This window comes from Venturia canescens, chromosome 2 (assembly GCF_019457755.1).
Source record: "Venturia canescens isolate UGA chromosome 2, ASM1945775v1, whole genome shotgun sequence".
Taxonomy (NCBI): Eukaryota; Metazoa; Arthropoda; class Insecta; order Hymenoptera; family Ichneumonidae; genus Venturia; species Venturia canescens.
Window position 1 is genome coordinate 9,643,256 of NC_057422.1, and position 24,587 is coordinate 9,667,842.

The 24,587-nt window shown below is 40.8% G+C and overlaps 3 protein-coding genes across 4 annotated transcripts; 2 read left to right on the top strand and 1 right to left on the bottom strand.

Annotated features, from left to right (window-relative positions):
- Positions 1-5: 5 nt before the first annotated feature.
- Positions 6-10,021, top strand: Tor (serine/threonine-protein kinase Tor). Of its 2 annotated transcripts, XM_043410953.1 has the most exons (7): positions 6-6,867; positions 6,956-7,098; positions 7,260-7,400; positions 7,502-8,138; positions 8,223-8,403; positions 8,574-8,614; positions 8,788-10,021. In XM_043410953.1, exons 1-6 carry the CDS (start codon positions 552-554, stop codon positions 8,587-8,589), a joined length of 7,434 nt encoding a protein of 2,477 aa, XP_043266888.1. In that variant the 5' UTR covers positions 6-551; the 3' UTR covers positions 8,590-8,614; positions 8,788-10,021. The 2 variants fall into 2 exon arrangements, with proteins under 2 accessions (XP_043266888.1, XP_043266889.1); XM_043410954.1 differs by having other exon boundaries at positions 8-6,867; positions 7,502-8,126; positions 8,574-10,021.
- Positions 8,430-12,461, bottom strand: LOC122405893 (cytidine deaminase-like). The gene is made up of 2 exons (XM_043410955.1): positions 11,896-12,461; positions 8,430-11,087 (listed from the first exon to the last, which is right to left on the bottom strand). Exons 1-2 carry the CDS (start codon positions 11,933-11,935, stop codon positions 10,672-10,674), a joined length of 456 nt encoding a protein of 151 aa, XP_043266890.1. The 5' UTR covers positions 11,936-12,461; the 3' UTR covers positions 8,430-10,671.
- A 1,528-nt stretch (positions 12,462-13,989) lies between these two features.
- On the top strand, positions 13,990-24,253 carry Ube4B (Ubiquitination factor E4B). Its single transcript, XM_043411200.1, has 8 exons — positions 13,990-14,808; positions 15,811-16,119; positions 16,414-16,839; positions 17,244-18,607; positions 18,884-19,031; positions 19,234-19,920; positions 20,151-20,472; positions 20,640-24,253. The coding sequence occupies exons 1-8, from the start codon at positions 14,785-14,787 to the stop codon at positions 20,702-20,704; spliced, it is 3,345 nt and encodes a 1,114-aa protein (XP_043267135.1). The 5' UTR covers positions 13,990-14,784; the 3' UTR covers positions 20,705-24,253.
- Positions 24,254-24,587: the final 334 nt, after the last annotated feature.

Here is a 24,587-nt window from a genome sequence, read left to right on the forward strand (position 1 = left end):
TACTTACAATTATAAGGAAGTGAGGAGGGGGATAGGGGCAAATCATTCATTACAATAGAGTGGTGAAGGAAGAAAAATATTTTTTTTTACAAAATTGCGAAAACACAAGTAATAGGTGTTAGTAGTTGCACTTTCTTTTGTTTTTATTCCCTTCATCCGTAATTACAAGGAGATAACAATGACAAATCATAAGTGTAAAAGTATAAAATGACATTTCGATGAGTGTCACGAGTGATTTATGATTGTGAATATAAGTCGCAGTATCCGCGCACGAGTTGCGGCTCTGCGTGCTTAACCTATAAACCGCTCCGCAATTATCGGCAACGAAAATGGCAAAGTAATAACAAATAGATTTTAGGCGATAAGGGAGTGAAATCAGAGTAAAAATTTCATCGTTTGTCGAGAAGGAAAAATTCACAGCCGTTCTCAGTTTCTCACTTCTAACTGACGAATTCTTCGTAAAGTTTGGTGACAACAATCTGACGGTTTAGAAAGGATCAATGAAAATATAAAGATTCAAAGTAAAACACTAATAAAAACAAACGCTGAAAATGACGACGAATTTAGTGCAGCAGTTTGTGCAAAGACTGAAATCCCGAAACGAGGAATTACGAAACAAAGCAGCAAGGGATCTGTGTCACTATGTGAAAACAGAACTGCGAGAGGCTTCCCAAGAGGAGATAACAGCCTTTATGGACGAATTTAATCATCACATTTTCGAGATGGTATCAGGCTCAGACGTAAACGAGAGAAAAGGCGGTATCTTAGCCATAGTTTGTTTGATAGGAGCGGATGTAGGTAACATAAATACCCGCACCATAAGATTTGCAAATTACTTGAGAAATTTATTGCCTTCCAACGACGTAGGTGTTATGGAATTGGCAGCGAAGACAGTGGGGAAATTGGCACTCGTATCGGGCACCTATACAGCCGAGTATGTGGAATTTGAGGTGAAGCGAGCTTTCGAGTGGCTCGGCGGAGACAGACACGAAGGAAAACGTCACGCGGCTGTTCTTGTGTTGCGAGAACTTGCGGTGTCTATGCCTACATACTTTTTTCAACAGGTCACACCATTTTTTGATCTCATATTCAATGCGGTGCGAGATCCAAAGTCGGTCATTCGTGAAGGGGCTGTGGAGGCGTTGAGAGCCGCTCTTGTTGTGACGGCACAACGCGAAACGGCCAAACAAATGCATAAATCGCTGTGGTACAAACAATGTTACGACGAAATAGTATCTGGCTTTGACGACATTCATCCGCGCGAAAGAGGCTCCAATCGGGATGACAGAATTCACGGTTCGCTTCTGGTACTCAATGAATTATTACGCTGCAGCAACATTCAGTGGGAAAAGAATTACGAAGCATTAATGGAGCGTTTGAATTGTTCAACGCAGCAAAACGACAACGACATTTTATTACTGATGCCAAGATTAAAAACAATAATAGTATCAAAATGGTCAGGCGGTTCGTCGCAGAACGCTTCGAGTCCGCAGCAACACGTTTTGTATCCAGTTCACGAATCTGCGACTTGTCGCTGTCTGATGCAGGAGCGCCTTGACGATGTTTACAACGATGTTATGGCGCAAAGGATGTCGCGGAATCCGCACATCCAACACGCTCTTATGACGCTTTTACCGAGGCTCGTCGCTTTCAACAAGGAAAAATTCAACAAGGATCATTTCCGGGAGACTCTCACTTACCTCCTGGTGACACTGAAAGGACGAGAAAAAGACAGATACGCGGCGTTCATGACGATCGGTCTGATAGCGGTCGCGGTTGAAGATTCGATCAAGCCTTATTTACCAAAAATCATGGAAGTTATAAAGAGCTCTTTGCCGTCGAAAGAAACACCGAACAAAAAGCGCAGCACGCCCCTCGAGCCCGCTGTTTTCATATGCATAACGCTACTCGGCCACGCGGTTAAGCAAACGATAACGAGCGACGTGCGCGATCTCCTCGACCCGATGTTGGCCACAGGATTGAGCCCGATTTTGACGACGTCTCTCCGGGAATTGGCGCACAGCGTGCCATCCTTAAAACCGGATATATCACAAGGACTGTTGCGCATGTTGTCCCAAGTGCTTATGCACAAACCACTGCGACATCCCGGTGCTCCATGGTCGGCGACGAGTCCGACGACGTCGTTGCCAACGGAAATCGACGTACCCTCGACCGTCCTTGCTCTCCGTACTCTTGGAACTTTCAACTTCGACGGGAATCCGTTGTTGCAATTCGTTCGTCGGTGCGCCGATCACTTTCTCACGTCGGAACAGGCCGAGGTGCGGCTCGAGGCGGTACGAACGTGCTCGAGGCTGCTGAGACTCGCGTTGAATCAGCCCGGGCCAACAGTGACGAACACCGTGTCCGCGGTTCTCGGTAAACTCCTCGTCGTCGGTATCACCGACACTGACCCCGACGTCAGAATCAGCGTTCTCGCATCCCTCGACGACACCTTCGACATGCACCTCGCTCAAGCGGAAAGCCTCTCGGCACTCTTCGTTGCGATGAACGACGAAATGTTCGAGATACGAGAATGGGCGATAAGAACGATCGGACGATTGAGCACGATGAACCCCGCGTACGTAATGCCCTCGTTGCGAAAAACTCTAATTCAATTTCTTACAGAATTGGAGCACTCCGGAATGGGAAGGAACAAAGAACAAGCCGCACGGATGTTGGACCATCTCGTAGTGAGCGCGCCGCGGCTCATCAGACCTTACATGGAGCCGATTCTCAAAGTACTCGTCCCAAAACTCAAAGAATCCGAGCCAAATCCGGGCGTTGTACTCGCGATTTTGCGTGCCATCGGTGATCTCGCAGAAGTTAACGGCGCCGAGATGCAGCAATGGATGCCCGAATTACTCTCGATCCTTTTGGAAATGCTGGTCGACGCGAGTTCGCCCGAGAAACGAGGAGTCGCGCTCTGGGTCCTCGGACAGCTCGTCGGCAGCACCGGTCACGTCGTCAAGCCTTACATGCAATATCCAACCTTACTCGAGGTGCTAATTAACTTTTTGAAAACTGAACAACAGCCGATAATACGACGAGAGACCATCAGAGTTCTCGGGCTCCTCGGAGCCCTCGATCCTTACAAGCACAAGATGAATCGAGGACAGATCGACTCTCAGTTGGACAGCTTGACGGCCATGGCTGACATCCGAAGCGACGTCGAAACCAATCAGGATCTAACGACGAGCGAAATGCTCGTAAATATGTCCTCCTCGACTCTGGAGGAATATTATCCGGCCATAGCGATCGCGACTCTAATGCGAATTATCCGGGACCCAACTTTGTCCCAACATCACACGATGGTCGTACAAGCTGTTACTTTTATATTTCAGAGCCTCGGGATCAAGTGCGTTCCATACATATCTCAAGTTATGCCGAGTTTCCTGAACGTCGTTAGAACGGCGGACTTCAATTTCCGGGAATATCTCTTCCAACAGCTGGCGATACTCATCGCCATTGTGAAACAGCACATAAGAAATTATTTGGACGATACGTTTAATCTGATCAAAGAATTCTGGACGATCAACAGCCCGCTCCAGAGCACCCTCATTCTTCTCGTGGAACATATCGCCGTCGCTCTCGGTGCCGAATTCAAAATATATTTGCCGCAGTTGATGCCCCAGATACTCCGGGTGTTGACCCACGACACGAGCAAAGATCGTTCCGTCACGGTCAAGCTGCTTCTGGCTCTCCAAAAATTCGGCAACAATTTGGACAACTATCTTCACCTGGTGCTACCACCGATCGTAAAATTGTTTCACGCGAACGATTGTCCCATGACCGTGAACACAGTCGCCCTCGAAACCGTTGATCATCTGGCCGATACCCTCGATTTCACGGATTTTGCTTCCCGGATCGTTCATCCCTTGGTCAGAACACTGGACCAGTGTCCGGAGCTCCGGAACACCGCGATGGATACTCTCTGCGCTTTGGTCATACAATTGGGTAAGAAATATCAGATATTCATACCGCTCGTACAAAAAATCATGAGCAAACACAAAATAACGAATTCACGATACGACGTACTCGTCGATAAAATACTGACGGAATCTACCGTTGCCGATGGGGACGATTATCTGCTCATTCGACACCGTTATTCTCGGAACAAAAACCGAGATTTGTCGTTGACATCCTCGGACACTACTGTCATGAAGAAGCTCAAAGTTTCAGCCTCGAATTTGCAAAAAGCCTGGACCGCTACGAGACGAGTATCGAAGGACGATTGGCTCGAGTGGCTGCGGAGCTTGTCGATCGGTTTGCTCAAAGAATCCCCGTCGCCGGCGCTGAGATCCTGCTGGGCTTTGGCCCAAACTTATTCCCAATTACCGCGGGATTTGTTCAACGCTGCCTTCGTCTCTTGTTGGACCGAATTGAACGACACTTATCGCGCGGAGCTCATACAAACGCTCCAGCAAGCGTTGATAGTTCCAGATTTGCCAGAAATAACGCAGACGATATTGAATCTCGCGGAGTTTATGGAACACTGCGACAAGGGTCCGTTGCCACTGGACAATAAAATACTCGGGGAACGAGCGATGCACTGTCGCGCTTACGCCAAAGCGCTCCACTACAAAGAGGACGAGTTCCACAAAAATCGTAACGGCAATGTATTCGAATCGCTTATATCGATAAACAACAAATTACAGCAGAAAGAGGGAGCGGAGGGTCTGCTGGAGTACGTGATGAATCAGAGCAACCAGCAAGATCTCAAAGTGCAGGTACGTTGGTACGAGAAACTTCATAATTGGGACAAAGCGTTGCATCTTTATCAGGAACGTTTGGAAACTGATTTGAGCGACGTCGAGGCGACCCTCGGTGAAATGCGGTGTTTGGAGGCGCTCGGTGAATGGGGTCAATTGCACGAGGTTGCCACGAAACAATGGTCCCAACAGACCGACGAGACGAAGCAGAGGATGGCGAGGATGGCGGCAGCGGCTGCCTGGGGTCTGGGCCAATGGGAAAGCATGGAAAAATACGTTTCCCTCATACCGAAGGACAGTCAGGACGGCGCGTTTTATCGAGCCGTACTCGCGATACACGACGAGCAGTACAACGTCGCTCATCAATTGATCGACAGTGCTCGAGATCTGCTGGACACGGAGTTAACGGCGATGGCCGGCGAGAGTTACCAGCGCGCTTACAACGCGATGGTCGAAGTACAAAAACTCGCGGAGCTCGAAGAAGTCATACAATTCAAACTTGTCCCCGAGCGCAGGTCGACCATCAAAGCAATGTGGTGGGAAAGACTGCAGGGTGGCCAGAGGATCGTCGAGGATTGGCAAAAAATTATTCAGGTTCATACCCTCGTCGTATCGCCCCACGACGACATGTACACTTGGCTCAAGTACGCGAGCCTCTGTCGTAAAAATGGTAGCCTCATGCTCTGCCACAAAACTTTGGTCATGTTGCTCGGCGTTGATCCGTCGTTGACTCCGGACCAGCCGCTCCCAACGACTCATCCCCAGGTTACGTTCGCCTATTGCAAACACATGTGGATGGCGAACAAACGGGAGGAGGCGTACAATCAATTGCGTACGTTCGTGCAAAGCTCGCTTCAACCGACAACGGCCTCGCTGGTGAATCAGGAGGACGAAACCCAGCAGGAAGTTCGTAAGAGACTTTTGGCACGTTGTTATCTCAAATTGGGCGAATGGCTCGAAGCCCTCCAAGGTATAAACGAGCACTCTATACCGGCCGTTCTCTCCTACTACGCGGCCGCCACCGAGCACGATCCGACCTGGTACAAAGCTTGGCACGCATTCGCTTATATGAATTTCGAGACTGTACTTTTTTACAAACATCAACAGGGCGATGCCGGGAGTAACAGCTGCACGGGCAACAACCCCTTCGGAAATACGCCGCCGATCGGAGCAGCCGCAGGGGGAAACGGTTCTGGTATGCTTCTGGACAATGGAACCATGGGAAATTCGAATCGTTCTGGGCTCTCGAGCTCCCAGTACATCTCGCAGTTCACGGTGCCCGCTGTCGACGGATTTTTCCGTTCCATCAACTTGTCCCACGGTAATTCGCTCCAGGATACACTGAGATTACTCACTCTCTGGTTCGATTATGGACAGTGGCCCGAGGTTTACGACGCTATCGTCGAGGGCATTCGAATGATCGAGATCAACACTTGGCTCCAAGTAATTCCGCAGCTTATCGCTAGGATCGACACACCCAGAGCTCTCGTCGGACGTTGCATCCATCATCTGCTCATCGACATCGGGAAAACCCATCCCCAGGCCCTCGTCTATCCCTTAACCGTCGCCTCAAAGAGCGCCAGCTACGCAAGAAAAACAGCCGCTAATAAAATATTGAAAAATATGTGCGAGCACAGTCCCACTCTCGTCCAACAAGCCATGATGGCCAGCGACGAACTCATCAGAGTCGCTATCCTCTGGCACGAGCTTTGGCACGAGGGTCTCGAAGAGGCTTCCAGACTCTACTTCGGCGAGAGAAACGTCAAAGGAATGTTCGACACCCTCGAGCCCCTGCACGCCATGCTCGAACGCGGTCCACAGACTCTCAAAGAAACCTCTTTCAATCAAGCTTACGGCACGGATCTCATGGACGCCCAAGAATGGTGCAATCGTTATAAGACTTCTGGCAACGTGCGCGATTTGAATCAAGCCTGGGACCTGTATTATCACGTTTTTCGACGGATATCGCGACAATTGCCACAATTAACCAGCCTCGAGTTGCAATACGTCAGCCCGAAATTACTCCTCTGTCGGAATCTCGAACTCGCTGTTCCCGGTAGCTACAGTCCTGGACAACCGGTCGTCAGAATCGAGAGTATTCACAGCTCCATGCAGGTCATTGCGAGCAAACAGAGGCCCAGAAAATTGTGCATCAAAGGTTATTTATTCACTTTTTTTTCGAATTTACACACAAACAAAGTTTTTTAATTCTTCGTATTTTTATTATTTGTTGCTTTTGTTTTCAGGCAGCAACGGAAAAGATTACATGTTTTTGTTGAAGGGACACGAAGATCTCAGGCAGGACGAACGTGTCATGCAACTTTTTGGTCTAGTCAATACTTTGTTGCTTCACGATCCCGATACATTCCGAAGGAATCTTACTATTCAGGTAATCACAGTTTTTTTTTCTATTTTCGTTGTACACCCGTTGGAGTAATATAGTTAAACTTGATCTGAATCATGCTAAAATAATGAGTGAGTAAAAAATTTTGAATCCTCGGTGACTCTGACATTAATCTTTATTGACATGTGATTCGTGTGAATTTTCAGCGATACGCTGTGATTCCATTATCTACAAACAGTGGCCTTATTGGATGGGTGCCTCACTGCGACACTTTGCACACGCTTATTAGAGATTATCGTGAGAAGAAAAAAATTCTTTTGAATATTGAGCATAGAATAATGTTGCGGGCAAGTATTTCGATCGTCTTCGATGATTTTTCCCCATTTTGTGTATGCAAATGTTGAACGATTGAAAACATTTTTTATTTGAAATTTGTATGAATTTGCAGATGGCGCCGGATTACGATCACTTGATGTTGATGCAGAAAGTGGAAGTGTTCGAGCACGCGCTCGAGCACACCCACGGTGACGATTTGTCGCGTTTGCTTTGGCTCAAATCACCTTCGAGCGAGGCATGGTTCGATCGTCGTACGAATTACACGAGATCATTGGCCGTGATGTCAATGGTCGGGTACATACTGGGCCTGGGCGATCGGCATCCGTCGAATCTGATGCTCGATCGATTGAGCGGAAAAATTCTTCACATCGATTTCGGCGATTGTTTCGAGGTCGCTATGACCAGAGAAAAATTCCCAGAAAAAATACCGTTCAGACTGACGCGGATGCTGATCAACGCGATGGAAGTTACCGGCATCGAAGGCACTTATCGAAGAACTTGCGAATCCGTAATGTCCGTGTTACATCGTAATAAAGACAGTTTGATGGCGGTCCTCGAGGCTTTCGTTTACGATCCTCTCCTCAATTGGAGGCTGATGGACAACGCAGCACCGAAAGGCAAACGATCCGATGCTCAGGGCATGAACGCGAGCAGCAGTCAAGAACCTGGCGATATACTCGACTCATTGACATCCACATTACCAAAGAAAGGAGTTCCTTGTAGCATAGAAAACGGAGGTAGCGTATCAAGTTCGTATCCTTAAAATTTCGTCGATATTCCTTCGTGATCGAACGAAATTTCTCATGTCCGCAAACATTCATTTTGGTTCTCAGAGGACAGCAATCAACCGGAAGCACTGAACAAAAAAGCTCTCACCATCGTCACGAGAGTACGTGATAAACTTACCGGCCGAGATTTTCTTCACGAAGAAGCGATCAGCGTACAAAGACAGGTTCACCTGCTTATTCAACAAGCCACTAACAACGAGAATCTTTGTCAGTGCTATATTGGATGGTAAGGAAAATACTGTTGAAAATTCATTTTGTTGTGACTATCATTTATTGAGGAAAATAAAAGCAGAGATTGACACTTTTCCTCCACACATTTCCGAGCATGTGGAAAACGATTTCAGAAATACTTTCATCACTTCAAAATATAAAACGAATTTTCGATCATTCTTTCAGGTGTCCATTCTGGTGAAGAGGAGAAGCAAGAATATACTTGGGTAAGATAAAAAAAAAGCACAAGCGTTAGTCGAAACTTGATACGGAAAATAGATACGAAAAAATTGCTCAAGGAGGTTCGTTCTCGGGATCCCCATAATATTTCTTTCGTTTTAAAGAGAAACAAAAACTATTAACAAATTGCATGGTGCAAACGAAATCATGTTTTTTCTAGATTTTCACAATCAACGTTATTCTATCGTCCGTCAAAAAGCGTAGTGGAGGAGCAATTGTACATTTCATTTCGCGTCAGAATGACGGTGCAACAATTGCAAACGGTTTCGCGAATTCGAGTCTACGTCGATAAGAATTACGTTTCGAAAGATTCATCGTTCACAACAACGAGTAGAGGTTATTACCGGAAACTGTCCAAAAAGAACTGAAACTAAAAATATTTTTCATTTCTTAATCATGTTAGAAGGACCGAGCCTCCTTAGAAGAAAGAAAAAGCCAAATTGCTGCTTTTTGCCAGTATTTTTACGAACGCGATACAAAATCGAGTGATAAAAATAAACACTTAATAGACGTGAATTACAGCTCGTAAGTACATGGTCAAATAAATTTCGCGTTAACGAAAGATAAAAATGAACGAAGAATTACAGAGAAAAACGTTCCTTGGTTGAGGAAATTAACGCTATTTATAACATTGCCTTTCCGTCAAATCGTCCTTTATTTATTCTGTTATTATTATTATTATTATTATTATTACTTTCCCATCGTTTAATTGTACAATGAAAAACATGACATTGCCATTATCATATCTGCAGATAGTGTATATATTTATTGTTACTTATATCGTTTGTATATAATGTTTTTTTGTGATGATGAGACATTCAATGAAAAATGTAAATGAGTCCACAATCGGATATATATTATGTAAGCATATAAATATAAATAACAAATGGAAAATCAGAATACCAGTTACGCTTGGTCATTGGGATGAGGCCCGGTGTGCAAATGAAAAACTTTGTTCTCTGCGATTGCTAATAAACATGGGGATCAAAGAATTTCTAAAGAATTACAGAAAAGAGGCCCAAATGAAAATGCATAGCTTCCGATATATCGTCAAGCCTGCTGGTTCTCTAACTAACTTATTTCTTGTAAAATGCTATTTTATTGTTTAAGCTAAATTATTCGTAACACGAGTCCTCTCAACGATCTTCGTTGTAATTTTTTGAACATAAAACCTGCTGTGTTTCGCACCCCAATTTTTCTTTCGTGTAAATGGTACGGAGAAAAATATTTCATATATATGTATTTTTTCTTCATTGATTTCAACGATTGTATACAATAACTTTTCGAGGGGACAAATGTAGTAAAAAGTTTTTCATTCAAACGGCGAGTAAGTGATCTGTCGGGAAGACTTGTTAATATATTACAACTATAAATAAAGCTTATATATAAATATATGTATATATACACTTTTTTTATTGTACACATGTGTGATATTTTTTCTGTTTCATTTAGTACGTAACACGTGCGATATAATCTGTACATTTGTTTTCATTGAATCCTTTTATTCATTTTTTTTGGCGTTACTTAACCATATACGTGTAAATTCCATCGTGGAGTGAAAGATGCGAATAGGCATAATCCTAATGGCTGTGTCAAGTCGTTCGAAAACCGTATGAATAAGGTTATGTTATTCGTCTGAAGTCCGGACATTCGTTTTGTTCGTTCGCAATGAAATCATTGCGAAAACAGAAAATAATGTAACCGGATTAGTAAAAATAGTTGTCCGAAATAATGACACATTTTCGGGTTTATTGACAAGCAAATATTCATAGAAATTGTTCACTGTAGCGAGAAATAAATCCGTTAAAAACCAGTGTCACAAGATGAAGTAAACATGATTATGGAATTTGTAATCCAGACGAATAGCCTAATGTTAAAAACACGGTAACCGGACGACTAGACAGTTCGTAATTAAAAGGGCGAGTGAAAAAAAAATGATTTGTGTTATCGATATTGAATCATGTTGAAAAATAACAGTTAAATAAAAATGATTCACGAACGCAGGACAAGAATGGAAACGACGAAAAAACATGATGATAAACGCTTACTTTTTTTGCGATGAATTACAGTTATTGAAACCAAATCCCATTGGCAATAATTCACCTACCGAGGTTTGTGAAATCTCTGTCAAGTCCGACGCAACGAGATAGATGATCATGTCGCCAAATTCGGCGAGAGCTTGTCTGCACATACCGCAAGGGGAAGATAACACTCCGTTGTACTTGTCTGCTGTGACTGCAATTTTCGTGAATTTTGTTTTGCCGTCTGAAATTGCACGACACAATGCTGCTCTTTCAGCACACGTGGAAATCGCGTACGATGCGTTCTCGACGTTACAACCACGTGCTATCGTTTTGTCGGTGCATCGCAATGCTGCACCTACTTTGAATTTGCTGTATGGAGCGTACGCCAATTCACGAGCTTTCATACTTTCCTCTATCAATTCCTGGTCATCCTTCGCTAAAAACAAAAATGCCGCGATAACACCATTTCTCGGGAAAATTGACGGTTATGATCGAAAAAATATTTTTTAATACTTGTTTTTATTATCCCTTGCTACTTTTGAGTTATCACGAGTAAGTAGAAATAAATACTGTCATCAATATTCGAATATCTTCCAGTTGTATGAAAAATGTAGATAGAAAAATAATCATGAAATTTTGCTGACTCGCCGATGCGAACTTCAACGAACGTCGTTGGTATTTGACGCAGTAAAAAAATCTCGATCGCACATTCTTAAAATTTTTCGTTAGTTTCCGCATACATAGAAAAATATTGATTCGACAGATGGTAAAGCTTAAGCGACAAAGCTTATTAAGAAATACTCGACATTAATTCCAGTTCAATTCAACGGGGCGCAGATTGTGTACTACATTGTTTTTATTTTGAACTCTTAAAGGTTTTTTCCTTTTAGAGGGGTATGAATGATTCTTTCGTTCAATATTAAAATAAAAGATATGGAACGTATAACCTCATTTCTATGACGAAAGAGAACCAATTTCGGGCAACGATTTCCATTGTTTCAGCTTCGATCAAATAAACGCGCCAAATTCCATTACGACGTGATAGGCATAGGACTGCGAGTTGCATAAATTTGCTTCATGCAAATAAAAACTTTGCGAAGTGCAAACGGTTAAAACGAAATGATATTTTCTTGAATATATGTTCGTATGTGTGGAAAATGTTGATAATTGACACGTCCACGATGAGATGAAACAAACGTTCTTACGAAGGTTTTCAACCAACTGTAATGGAAGAGTGGTCTTACCTAGGGTTTCAAAATCAATAACTCTCGAAGCGTTATTCATTTTTGTAAGATTCACTGTCCTGATCCCTCACTTGTTTTATGTAGATATAGATATAATAACTTTCTTTTCAACACTCGCTGTCACAAGGGGTTAATTTTCAGCCTAACCCTTGTTTATAAAAATTATACGCCCGCAATATTGTCAATGAACTCGATATTTTTTGACGACCCTGTTTACCGAAAAGATGAAGAGCGTCACGGATTTTCCCAATCCCGAATTTCAACGTGTGTAAAAAGGGGTTACGAAGATGAGGAAAAAATAAGCTTCCGAAAATATCAATCGTGCTAGCGACGACGATACAGCAGCCCAACTACTACCAACGTGTCTACTTTGGTTAACGCTCTTGTTGCTTATACCGTGCACTCCAGATACATGCAGACACGCGCGCGCGTCTCTACTATGCATTTACGAATACATCTGTGTATACTCAACATTCAACGCGTATACACACGCGTTCTAGAAGCTAAGTTGCAGGTTAGCTGACAATCTCATCGAGCTAAAAAGAGAGGGAAGAAATTATGAACTCGAATGACCTTCACTCCGAACATTCACTCTCTCTCTCTCTCTCTCTCTCTCTCTCTCTTGTCCCGTGGCAATAGAAACACTAAATCATGCATACTTTCATCGTGTTCCCCCGATACATTTTCTTCCCAATTTATATGAGTCATATCTTTATAGAAGAGCAGGAAGTACAAATTCTCAAGACTATTTTTTGGTTGTATTTACAGATATTCCGACCATTTTCACACAATCTACACTTCGTGGATTATCATGAGGCAAACGCGTCTTTTTTTGAATTTTATTTATTTATTTATATAAAAACATCGTGACGCACAACGTGGATAACGATTGTCGGATATGTACAGTTGTCCAAATGAGTTTCAATTTTGCTGACGAAGCTCTCCTTCCTTTCTTGCACACTCATACGTTCAGCACTTTTTCGTTTTTAACTAACACCCAAAAGGCTTTCTTTTTTTTCGTATTCTCTTCACTCACATTCGCCAAGATTCCTTTGTGTTTATCGCGCCAGATCTGGCAGAGCAGAATGAGTAATAACATATGATTCTTCATTTTAACCATGAAGAGGGCGTGTTGTGAAATATGTGAGACTTGCTCGTCATTGGTAGAAACATTTTTCATGACTTAACATTTTCGACTTGATTGTTGGTTTTTACTGTTTAAAAATTCAACAAAATTTTATGATGATTATGTCGCAAAGAATTGCAACGGATATTTGATAAAAAAAAAAAAAAAAAAAAAAAAAAAAATACGGGTGTCATAATCCGATAATTCTCTCTCTTCTTTTCTTTGGGTGTTTACTTTCTCTTTTTCGAAAACTATAAAAACGGAACAAAGGGCGACTGAAAAGTGGAAGGAGGGCTTGGGGACGTTTAACTTTCACGAAAAGCGAGTTAGAAGCAGCAATCTTTCGGTTGTCCCGCTTGATCAGTGCCACGGTTTTGTTACAATGTCGCGTGTGCTGCTTCATATATCGAACGAGAAGGTGGAACGGTGGTGCTCCACGAGAGAGTTGCTGCCGATGTCTATGCAGAGAATCGCCCAACAATCAATACCGTACAAACTATCCGATCAATAAAGGCTCCACGCTTTTCGATTCGTTTGAATGTGCAGTTATATTTATCCTCCCATATAAGACCGTATCCAATATTTTTTGCTCAATGAAAATCGCGCCTTCATTAATGATAATATGATGAATTTTTCCCTTATAGTTTAACATTTCAAGAGGACAATTTATTGAGAGATTTTTATGCGCACGATAAAACTTTATCTTTCCATTTGCGTACTATTTTTGTCTGGAGCGAATTGCAACGCGTCTCCATGCGTATCGACGTTCAAATTTTCCCACCGTTATTCAATTAAATCCAGGTAGCGCTGTTGCGCTGGAGGGGTTTCAGGATGTTGGAGATATTTTTTGAATTAACAATTATCAAATTTGGTTAATGTCAGTGTCTCGTATTGGCCGTCTGTAAAAATGGGGACTGCTGTTTGTGTGAAACGATAAGAAATAATCAAATTTGTCGCGAGTTTATAGCGTGCTCCTCCGGGTAACAATTTTTCTTCTTTTACGGTTTCTTCCTCCTCCAGACTTCTCTATAATTTACGCTGCTATAAGGAGATGAGAAGCGAGAGAAACGTTGCGTTGAACCTTCTTGATTCAAATTACGAGGTCTATGGTGGTTGCTCAGCTGTTTTCGAGAGAAAGCAGATCTGACGCGATTTCCGTCTCTTCTTAATTGAATTTTGTTCGGTAAAACTCTAGACCGTCCAACTTTTAGCGTGTTTTTGTGTGTTTGGCAGGTTCTAAAATACATTGTGTATAGATGGACGTGTATTTGCTCGTACACACGCGCACATATACGCGTGCACGCGTAGAGTGAACAAGAAAGAGAAAAGAGAGAGAGAGATCGCATCGTAAACAGACAAGGGGGCGACCACACAGGGACAAGGGGCTCGTGCTGGCTTGGCTTTGCCACGAGCAACGACACGAGCAAGCAGCAGCAGCTAGTTGTGTTACTTGTGTTAAACCAGTGCGCGTCGCGAGGGTCGCGAGTTCCGTGACTCGAACGTAGATAAAGCGCTCGTATCACGTCTAAACTCAAACAGATGTGGAGTGACTGTCCAAAAATTTCTGACATATCGCAGCGAGCGCAACTCTCGCTTACACACAATTTTATAACATTTTCTAGAGACACAATCAAACTTGATACAAGTGAAGATTGAAACGACGAAGAGTTTATTGGGGGAGTTTTTATTTTTCCTTCGTTTGTTGTTTGTTGTTTGTGAGAGGTTTCGAAACTGGGTGCGAAAAGTTCAGGATTATCATCGCCATGAGCGAATTGAGCCAAGAGGAAGTAAGTTTTCTATCGTGATTGATTGAAAAGAACCTTTCCTTTTACAGAGAGTTTCTTGCGCACTCTTTATCCTCTTCTACCCGTTCTTTAACGAATGCGCTACGATGATATATATTGACTTTGTTTCTGGGTCTCTGCACCCAAGCAATTTAGACACTTTGCTGCCAACTGGGGCTTCCTCGGGATTTTCTTTTCTTCGACACGAGCCAACGAGGCCGCAAACATGATTAATTCAAATACATATTCGAATTGTCGCACAAACGGTAGACTGTTTGTCGCGTTATTGTCTCCTTAATATTTTTGAACGCTACAACACGATTTTAATTTTTTATGTTCTCAATAAACCTCGTGATATAATTACTAATTGAACGTAACGTAATTTCTTATTCTCTTTTTTCATACTCGTATCTCATGTTGTAGACATCTTTTTTTAAAATTAATTAAGTGCGCTTCTTATTATTATAAAATAATCAATAGAAACGTTGATGAGTATGTGGGCAGAATTTTGTTCCTAGCATGCTGCGAACATGATCCAAATAAAGATTCCCTTTTGCCCATTTTTCTTAATCCGACTTCATTTTAGCCTAATATATTGAGTTATTCATGATTTTATTGTTAAATAGTCTGAGAAGATTGTGACTCATGAGCTCTTTGTTCACGGGGACTATTCATTTCTTAACAAATGACAATTGGAATTTCTTTTTTAAATATCTGAGCAATTCTCAAAAATAACTTTAATATTGCCACCAATCCATTGTACGCATTGTTTTTCTCTGCTCATGCTAATAATAATACAATATCCATGATAATTCTGACGGATATGAATACAAATAACAGCTATTGCGATTTTGTATAATGTAAATTAAAAGAGATTGAATGTTTGTGATTCATTCCTTATTTTCTGCAAACACAATTGGCTATGGTTGCAAAGCAAAAGCGAGTCTCTTCTGATCTCAGTAAAGCTTTGTTTTCTCTTCTGGTAATAAAAACATTTATAAATAGATGAGAAGGCGGAGATTAGCCCGTTTAGCGGGTTTGGAGCCAGGCACACCGACGAATTCAAACGGCGCTGCTGGAATGGCGCCGGCTTCGCTGAACACGCCAGGCCCTTCCAAACCTACGCCATTGCAGCAACAAGTTGGATCTTCGACATCTGCGACTATAGAACACATAGCACAACCTGAAGTAGCTATGGATGTGGAAGAAAACAGTGACAAACAGTGCAATACTTTTGGAGTGGATGTAGATTCTGGAATTGAAAATATGGAAGTCGAAGAAACTGATAGAAAAGATCCTGCTCCAAGATCGAGAGTAAGTTTGGAAAATTATCAATTTGAAGTAACAGCAAAAAAACTAGAAAGGGTAAATATGCAGAGAACATTTAAAGAGAGAAATGGTCAAAGCTAAGCCGAACAATAATAAAATTTTAAAAATCAGAATGTAATGGAAGAAAAACGATTGCTAATTACCTGCGTTGAGTACATGTGTACAAAAAAAACTTCACGAAGTACCGATGTAAGGGTAACAATGGTAACATTTTTAATATAATGAATTTTCAAGAAAACTCATAAGCCTCTCGTTTATTTTTGTTTTCTCGTTTTCTAGACAACGAGTTCCAGTACTGAAATTACAGTCGAGCAAATTCACACGGTGATATCGCGGGTGCTCTGTGTTGCATGGAAAGAACCGAATGAGGGTGGAATATTTTTGTCACAAACATCGAGTACGGTGGAAGCTCACAAAATTGATGATTATATGGATATTGCGAGTCAAGCATTGATGGAAGTAATGTACATGTTTGCACGTGGTGAAGATCCTATGAGAGAAATTGTTGTTAGTACACCCTCCGATCGAGAGGACAGTCCAAATAGTCAAGCGAGTCCATTGTTGAGTCCTGTCGCGACTTTGCCATCGTATCCGGTATCTACACTACCACTACCATCAGGCAGTAAGCTTTCACAGCCAAAGAGTTTCCTCTACTTGTTGGATTGTTACACAAGAGTTGCCGTTGAAGAGAGAAATCATCCTAAGGTTCGTGATTTTTCGTTTTCGTTGCAAAAATTTTTTTAATCCTTGCAAAAAATTATGCAGCTTCCGAAATAAGGCTTGTTATCACAGAACTCTATTTTTGTCGTCAATTTCGTATAAAAAAATGCTAAGAGAGAAAATATTTTTCCACGATTTTGTATTGGCAGTTAAAAATTTCTCAAACGGCGGAATTCGCTTCTGCGCCGTATGGCCAAAGAAAATTTGAGACGGAAATGAACATAAAAATATATACACACACATATATATATAAATATATGTATATCGAATGGTCAATGACTCTGATGTTGTAATAAAAGAAAAAAGATAGGACGTTTGTGCGTACAATTAGTTGGCTAGTGATCGCGCTTGTTCTATATTTGATTCGTTCTCGTTTTTTATTTCAACAGCGTTCGAGCGTCCCACCGCTATCGGACGTATTGGCTGGTCTTCGAGCCCAATGCGTTCAATACGCAAGCCTCGTTCTACAAGGACTTGTCGGACTGTGCCAAACATCAATATCGACAAATTTCTCGACGCCGCTTCTCTATCCCGTTTTAACGCAAACTTTACCGCGTGGTTTTTTGCACGAGCTGGTCGCTCGAACTCACTCAAATCCGCATGTCTTCAACAAAATATTTACGCCGCTCCTACAGGGCCTCTATCTCTCGATGCAGCAGGCAAGTTTGGTCGGTAATACTCACAGACGACCGATCGAGGCTCTCGAGGAACTCATTGAAATTCGATGCGGGACGAGCGGGAATATCCGTCCGATTTGTCGTTTGATAACGCATCAAATACAATTTTTGCCAGACGTAATGACAACGGCAGTCGGACGTGAGCTTGCGAGAACATCGTTTCTCGGTCCATTTCTTTCGGTATCAGTCTTTGCCGAAGACTCTCCAAAAGTTGCTGAAAAATTCTTCAGCGGAAATCCATCGAGCGATAAATCGATAAATCTGACGTTGCAACAAGAATTGGAAAGCACCAGAACATCGCTGCACAAAATGTTACACGCGATACTGGCTAACAGTGCATGTCGGGAAGCAACCCTCGCATATTTAGCTGCGCTGTTGCGGCACAATGAAAAACGCGCTCAGATACAAACCGAAGAGTTTGCACTCGCCGGTGACGGTTTCATGCTCAATCTTTTATCGGTATTACAGATGCTTTCTGTGAAAATAAAACTGGACATGGTTGATCCGCTATATCCGTTTTATCCGTCGAGCTTTGTGGAAATAAAGAACGATACTCGATTGAAATTGACCTCTCAGGAAGTTACTGAGTGGCTCGTAGATTTAGAAAAAACACACAAGTGGACTGAGGCCAAATTCCCGACTCAATGCTGGTTCTTAACTTTGCACTGTCATCACGTCGCTCTTTTACCCGCTTTGCAAAAGTACCAGAGAAAATTACGAGCCCTTAGAGATTTGCAGAAAATGCTTGACGAGCTGCAAGCCACCGAGCCACAGTGGAAGGACGCACCATTTGCCGGGCACAACAAAGAAATGATCAAGCGCTGGAAGCAACAATTAAAACGTCTTGGCAAATCGAAATCTTGCGCAGACGCCGGCCTCATTGACCCTGTCCTGCTTCGAAGATCTCTACATTTTTATACTTCGGTAGCCGAGGTATTGCTCGGTTTACTCACACAAACTCTTCCCGGTGTGCCATTGCCGGCGCTACCATTACCGCAAGAAATACCCCACAAATTTACCGCTCTTCCTGAGTGGTACGTCGAAGACATCGCTGAGTTCCTCCTATTCACACTTCAGTAAGTTTAGTTTATGATCACTGGTCTGTGAATTTCCCTGTTCTATTATTCATTCGTTTGCTATTTGCTAAAAATGGACTAACTAGAAGGAAAATAGAAATGGCAGAAGGAAATTCTCTTTTTAACTCAAAAAAATTGAAACAATAAGTCAACATATATTCGAATGAAATGATTAAGTATTCATTGATTAGATTTATTTGTGAAAAAAGAATCATAAAACTGGTTTTAACTGGGAAGACTTTTTCGTCTTAATCCTCGTTGTTTTGTCTCATACAGATTTAGTCCAGGTGTTGTGGCGAACAATATGGACAACTCTCTCATCACCTGGCTTCTCGTTGTCATATGCACCCCGCATTGCATAAGAAATCCGTATCTCATTGCCAAGATAATCGAAGTTCTTTTCGTTATAAATCCCAGCGTTCAGGTATGTACGAAAAAAAACATGCAATTTTTGTGATCTGTCGATATTTGGAAAAAATTTGTGTTTGTCGCAGTAAGAGTACTTTTTATAAAAAATTCTTGACCATTCGTTTCACCATTCAAAATGGATACCCGAATACCCGGTTACTGACCGGACGGTTAAGTACCTCAGAAAAAGTACAAATTACGAGATTCTTCTGTTACAGGGACGAACTGAAACGCTACACGATCAAGTGATGTCACATCCAATATCAAAAACTTATCTGGCTTCCTATCTCATGAAGTTCTACACGGATGTAGAAACGACGGGATCAAGCTCCGAATTCTACGACAAATTTTCCATTCGATACCACATTAGCCTGATTTTAAAATCAATGTGGGACAGTCCAATACATCGTGCGTCGATAGTTAACGAGAGCAATAACGGGAAACAGTTCGTTAAGTTTATAAACATGTTGATGAACGATACGACTTTTTTGCTTGACGAGAGCCTCGAGTCGTTGAAACGCATACACGAGGTGCAAGAACTAATGTCGGAACTGAGCCAGTGGATGGAGCTTTCTCAAGAGCAACGACAATCGCGCTCGAGACAATTGACCGCGGACGAACGACAGGCCAGGTCGTATTTAACACTGGCCAAAGAAACTGTGTCGATGTTTCACTATTTAACGGTCGATATCACCGAGCCATTCTTAAGACCCGAACTCGTCGGCCGTTTGAGCGCTATGCTCAACTTTAATTTACAACAATTGTGCGGTCCGAAGTGCAAAAATTTGAAAGTTCGCAAACCTCAGAAGTATGGCTGGGAACCGAGAACATTGCTTAGTCAATTGGTTGATATTTATTTACATCTTGACTGTGATAGTTTTGCTGCTGCACTAGCCAGTGACGAAGTGAGTATTATCGCTTCGAGGATCGTTGCTTTTTAGCAAATTCGTCGAGGGAAGGTTTTCACCTCATTGGCCAAAAGTTTTTTCTTTACCTTTATTATTACACATTCATTTTTCACAATGTATTTATAATAGTTTTCTCAAATCGATCATTTTTGAGGGAATTTGGGGATTGCTCCGTATTTGAAGTTTTTTTATTTTTTTTATTTACAAGTATCATTTTATTATTGTAGCGTTCGTTCGGCAAGGAATTGTTCACCGATGCGGCTAACAGACTTGGTCGATCAGCGATAAAAACGACCACGGAAATTGAAAGATTCATGGCGCTTGCAGAAAAAGCAGCAGTCATTGCGAGAGACAACCGGGCACGAGATGAGGATTACGGCGATGCACCCGAAGAATTCCGAGATCCTTTAATGGATACGCTCATGGAAGATCCCGTCAAATTACCGTCCGGCATTATTATGGATAAAGCCGTTATTATTAGACATTTACTCAACAGCTCGACGGATCCGTTCAGTCGGCAACCACTTAGCGAAGATATGCTCACGCCAGGTCAGTTTTAATGACGCAGTTTTTATTTATTAATTTATTAAAAGTCAAATCGACGGTTAAAGGGAAACTCATGCTATAAGGTCAAAGCGTCTCTTCAATAGTGTTCCTTCGTAATGTAGTCAAACTAAATTGACGACGACTTCTAATCTATTAAAAATATTTTACAGAGCCGGATTTGAAAGAACGAATATCAGTATGGAAGCAACAAAAGAAAAAATCTGGAAGCATATAAGTGGTGCTATTAAGTTGAATCTTACCGACAACAAATCTAACAAACGAATAATAATTGCGAAAAAGAAAAAAAAGAGCCGAAAGAAAAAGTTGCATCATTCTTTTAAGAACTGCTCATTGGACCGTGTACTTCGCTCTTTTGATGATTTTCATTATTCTCTCGTCCGAGAATGTTCATTGAAAACCAGCCGATAAATACAGACCCAAATCTACTTGCACACGGTAATGGAGTGCAATGATTTCTCGAATGTGCGACTCTTGTCCTCAATAAATTTACAATTTTTATACAAATACGGAAAGAAGACGAAAAAACCACCTAAATGGAAAAATATGCTAAAAACCAGACTGCAGCTATGGAACTGCCAATTATTAATCGAAATGAGCGAATATGTTAACAAAACAATATGTATATAAATAATAGTCCGATCAACGTCTCTGTCGGCATATGAAATTTCAATACGTTACTTCTAAAATCATACTTTTGTCGCAAAAAATGATTCACTCGCGTATTCATACCTCATTGAAACAATCACAATTCATTTGAACGGAGCGGTGGACGATAAATGGATATGAGATTTCAGTTATTTGATCGTTATGATATGAGAAGCTTAGTTTTTTCCATTAAATGGAAATCGATAAACGAAACAAGAGTAATCATAGCTGTTTTGTGATCGACACGATTTTTTTAGTTACTCGATACATCCGAGACAAACGATTGGTGGAGTCGCTGATTCTTTGTTTCTTTTTAGCATGAAAATGAGATCCGAGATCTACTTTTTTGTGTCTTCGTCAATGTCGGCACGAATTCATGAAAGTTTCTTATCGTAATTTGGAATTCTGGATACAAGCTCAATCGATTTTCCGTTCACGATTATACGTTCGATTCATTACAAATTTAACTCCGGAAGTAACGCAGGTCAATTTTGTAGGTTCAAACATCACGTAATCGTAATTTCGTGTCCTGATCCCTTAATAACGTATAAAAGTACACGTGACTTCGTCGTTGCGAAAAATGATAAAAATACTTGCAAGAGCGTTTTAGGCGTACAAAAACACATGTAAATATTAAAAGGAAAATTATCTTTGGTGCGAGCAAGAATAAAAATGATAAAATTAAAGCAATTCCGAAATCTTCAAGTTTCACTATTGGATTAGCTTTCGCCTAATTTTTCGTATATCCCAAACTTTCAGAATGCCAATCTCGGTGCTGTTGCTTTTTTTTAAAAGAGCAATACCGATATCGCATATTGTATCTCGCGCATTGATATTTAACCATCGAAAGTGAGGACTGGACGGCGAGAGGGAAAAAAAAGCGGATAGAGAAGGTTATTCCTGTGTACACAACGAAAGAGTTTCTGATTCTCCAATATCGTTGACCCTTTTGATAGCCAAAATTCGATGAAGATTGTAAATATATTCAAATGTTATAATATCTACAGATGAATGGTGAAGCCTATTTCTAAGAGTATTTTCTTTGTCAAACTATTGTCACGCCAAAGTTCTGCACGTCAAAATTTTAACCATCTTATGAAATCGCTTCTATTTTATGTTCAACTTTCTTTGCTAAATTAAAGAATATCTCGCTTATTTTTAAACAACTGATTGAAATTGCGAAAATATTTTGAAAATATGACATCTGAATGGTAGAAAATTAAAAACAAAATGACAAATTTTTTGCCAGATAATTTAGAATATCGGGCGATTCCGAAGTTGTTGAGAATAAGATATTTGGTGGAAACGAAAATCAAATTCTGTGAGCATTGTTCATAGTAGGAACATTAACAGTTACCAAATTGTTAATAAATTAACAATTTTGTTTACTTTGCATGAAACAATTCCATGTGTGATTCCAACGTCTTGTGTGTTGATATCGGAGAACATATTTCAAATAGTTCTAGACAATGACTCCTAAAGTAAGAGCTGTCAAAAGAATCAACATTTGAATACTTATTATTTGAAAAAAATAATGTGAAATGCATTATCTGGAATTATTACATGCCGTTGAATAATATATTAGTGTTACAAAAAACAGCGTTGAACGATGGCTATTTGGAACACGCAGAGGGACAAAAGTGGAGGTTTACTTTCATTTTGTCTCTCCGATAAATATAACTGAAAAGAGTTTGTACAAGCAAGATTTAAATGAATCTCTTGTCATCAATATCGCTAGCAAACAATAACGAATTTATGGAGAAAAAGGTCTTTGATCGATTAGACCTTTCATCGGAGGAGTTCTCATCGTTCTTGATATAATTGAAGCGACACATGTATGTCCGAAATTCCGAGCGAAATAAAATAAATTCGACATTCGCCATTCCAATTTTTACACATTGTGATAAAAGCCAATGGACCGTCGGCAAGAGATATGGAATATCTGTCAGGCGAGAGATTGTTTCACATCACAAATAATGATAATTATTATACAGTTAACGATAACAATGATGTTCCATCAATGGAGATTCGAAATGACAAATTTTGCAAAATTCATTTGTGATCTTTCAATTTTATTTAGCAATGTCTCAATAATAATAATAGTTGTAATAACAATTAACATTAATGACGGTAGTGATAAGTACCACTAATACACATCTCTAGTGCTCTAAGCTGACGATAGTGTTCTGATGCAAAAGGAAGAACAAAATTATTTTCTTTGGTTTGAGTAAAAAAAAAAACACCAAAAGCTTGCTCCAATTTTTCGTATGATACAATTGATCGGAAGTATTAAAAAATTTCTCGTTTCCCAAAATCGCAGAACGCATCGAACAGAACTCCGTGGTAACATCAGTAATATGTAAATAATATTATTGGAAATTTCGACGTCAAAAATGATAGGCAATTTATAAATCCGAATGAGATACAAGGGTCATATATTAAGCCTCATGTAGATTCGCGAATTTTCGTATTTGAATATAAATAATACCGTCACAACGATGATGATATGCTCATCGAGCGAGGAATAAAAAAAATAAGCTATAAAAAAAACACGATTGTGTAAGAGCGAGCCTGAAATCGAAATTTCCATACCAAATGTACATAGCTTACTGAAGAAAAATGGTGAAGCTGCTTTTTTTTCTTGTATTTTTCTTTTTCACAAAACAACAAGAACAACAACAATAACATGTCGGAATCATTTGTGAATGTCTTTTACACAATATATTATTCTATCTACTGCTGTAACACAAAACTGTGAACTAAATAATCGTGATAACCGTTCGCGTGTAATGAGGCTGTATCAGATCTCATCTGTACATATTAGAAATTCTAGTATAAGTACGCAAGGAAGATACCGAAATTACCTGAGCAAATGAAAAAAAAAAACTTAATTCGAAATCCTGAGAGAAGAAAAGAAAAAATCGATAGTACATATTATATTGAACAGAAAAAAAATGGAATCATTGGTATGGAAATAATAAGAATAAACGTTTAAGAAAGAATTATTCACAAAAAACTAATATTAGATGTAGGTTAAGAATATAATATTTAAAAAAAGAAACTTGTAGTGGGACATGTCATTTTCATTTTGAAACAAAATAAATAAGAGAAAATTGTACAACCCTTTGATTCGAATACATAATACGTAATAAGAACTAATCGTTTTTCGATTATATCATATAAAAAAATGATCATGCGTTTATCAGCAATCTTTGAAGTAGGTGATTTTTATTAAACGTTGAGCTCTCGAACATTCTTTTGCCAAAATTGTTCATTGGAAATGATTATTTGTAAATCTTTTTCAGAAAAGTCGAACAACGTTTAGTGCCCACCGTGAGGTCGAGGCGCATAGTCATAGTACGCGCTGTGCCTACGAACTATGGACATCCTTGCGAATGCAGTGCATTTCAGGTGATCTACCGGTAGTTTCAAGTAGATACGGAAAAGCAGGA

Bases quoted from the DNA above. Each gene is read 5' to 3' on its own strand.
- Tor (XM_043410953.1), top strand. From the start codon at position 552: ATGACGACGAATTTAGTGCAGCAGTTTGTGCAAAGACTGAAATCCCGA. The intron at 7,401-7,501 runs GCAAGTATTTCG...ATGAATTTGCAG, and splicing joins AGCATAGAATAATGTTGCGG to ATGGCGCCGGATTACGATCA. The intron at 8,139-8,222 runs GTTCGTATCCTT...TTTGGTTCTCAG, and splicing joins AAACGGAGGTAGCGTATCAA to AGGACAGCAATCAACCGGAA.
- LOC122405893 (XM_043410955.1), bottom strand. From the start codon at position 11,935: ATGAATAACGCTTCGAGAGTTATTGATTTTGAAACCCTAG. The intron at 11,088-11,895 runs GTAAGACCACTC...TTTTGTTTTTAG, and splicing joins TATTGATTTTGAAACCCTAG to CGAAGGATGACCAGGAATTG.
- Ube4B (XM_043411200.1), top strand. From the start codon at position 14,785: ATGAGCGAATTGAGCCAAGAGGAA. The intron at 19,032-19,233 runs GTATGTACGAAA...CTTCTGTTACAG, and splicing joins TTATAAATCCCAGCGTTCAG to GGACGAACTGAAACGCTACA. The intron at 19,921-20,150 runs GTGAGTATTATC...TTATTATTGTAG, and splicing joins CTGCACTAGCCAGTGACGAA to CGTTCGTTCGGCAAGGAATT.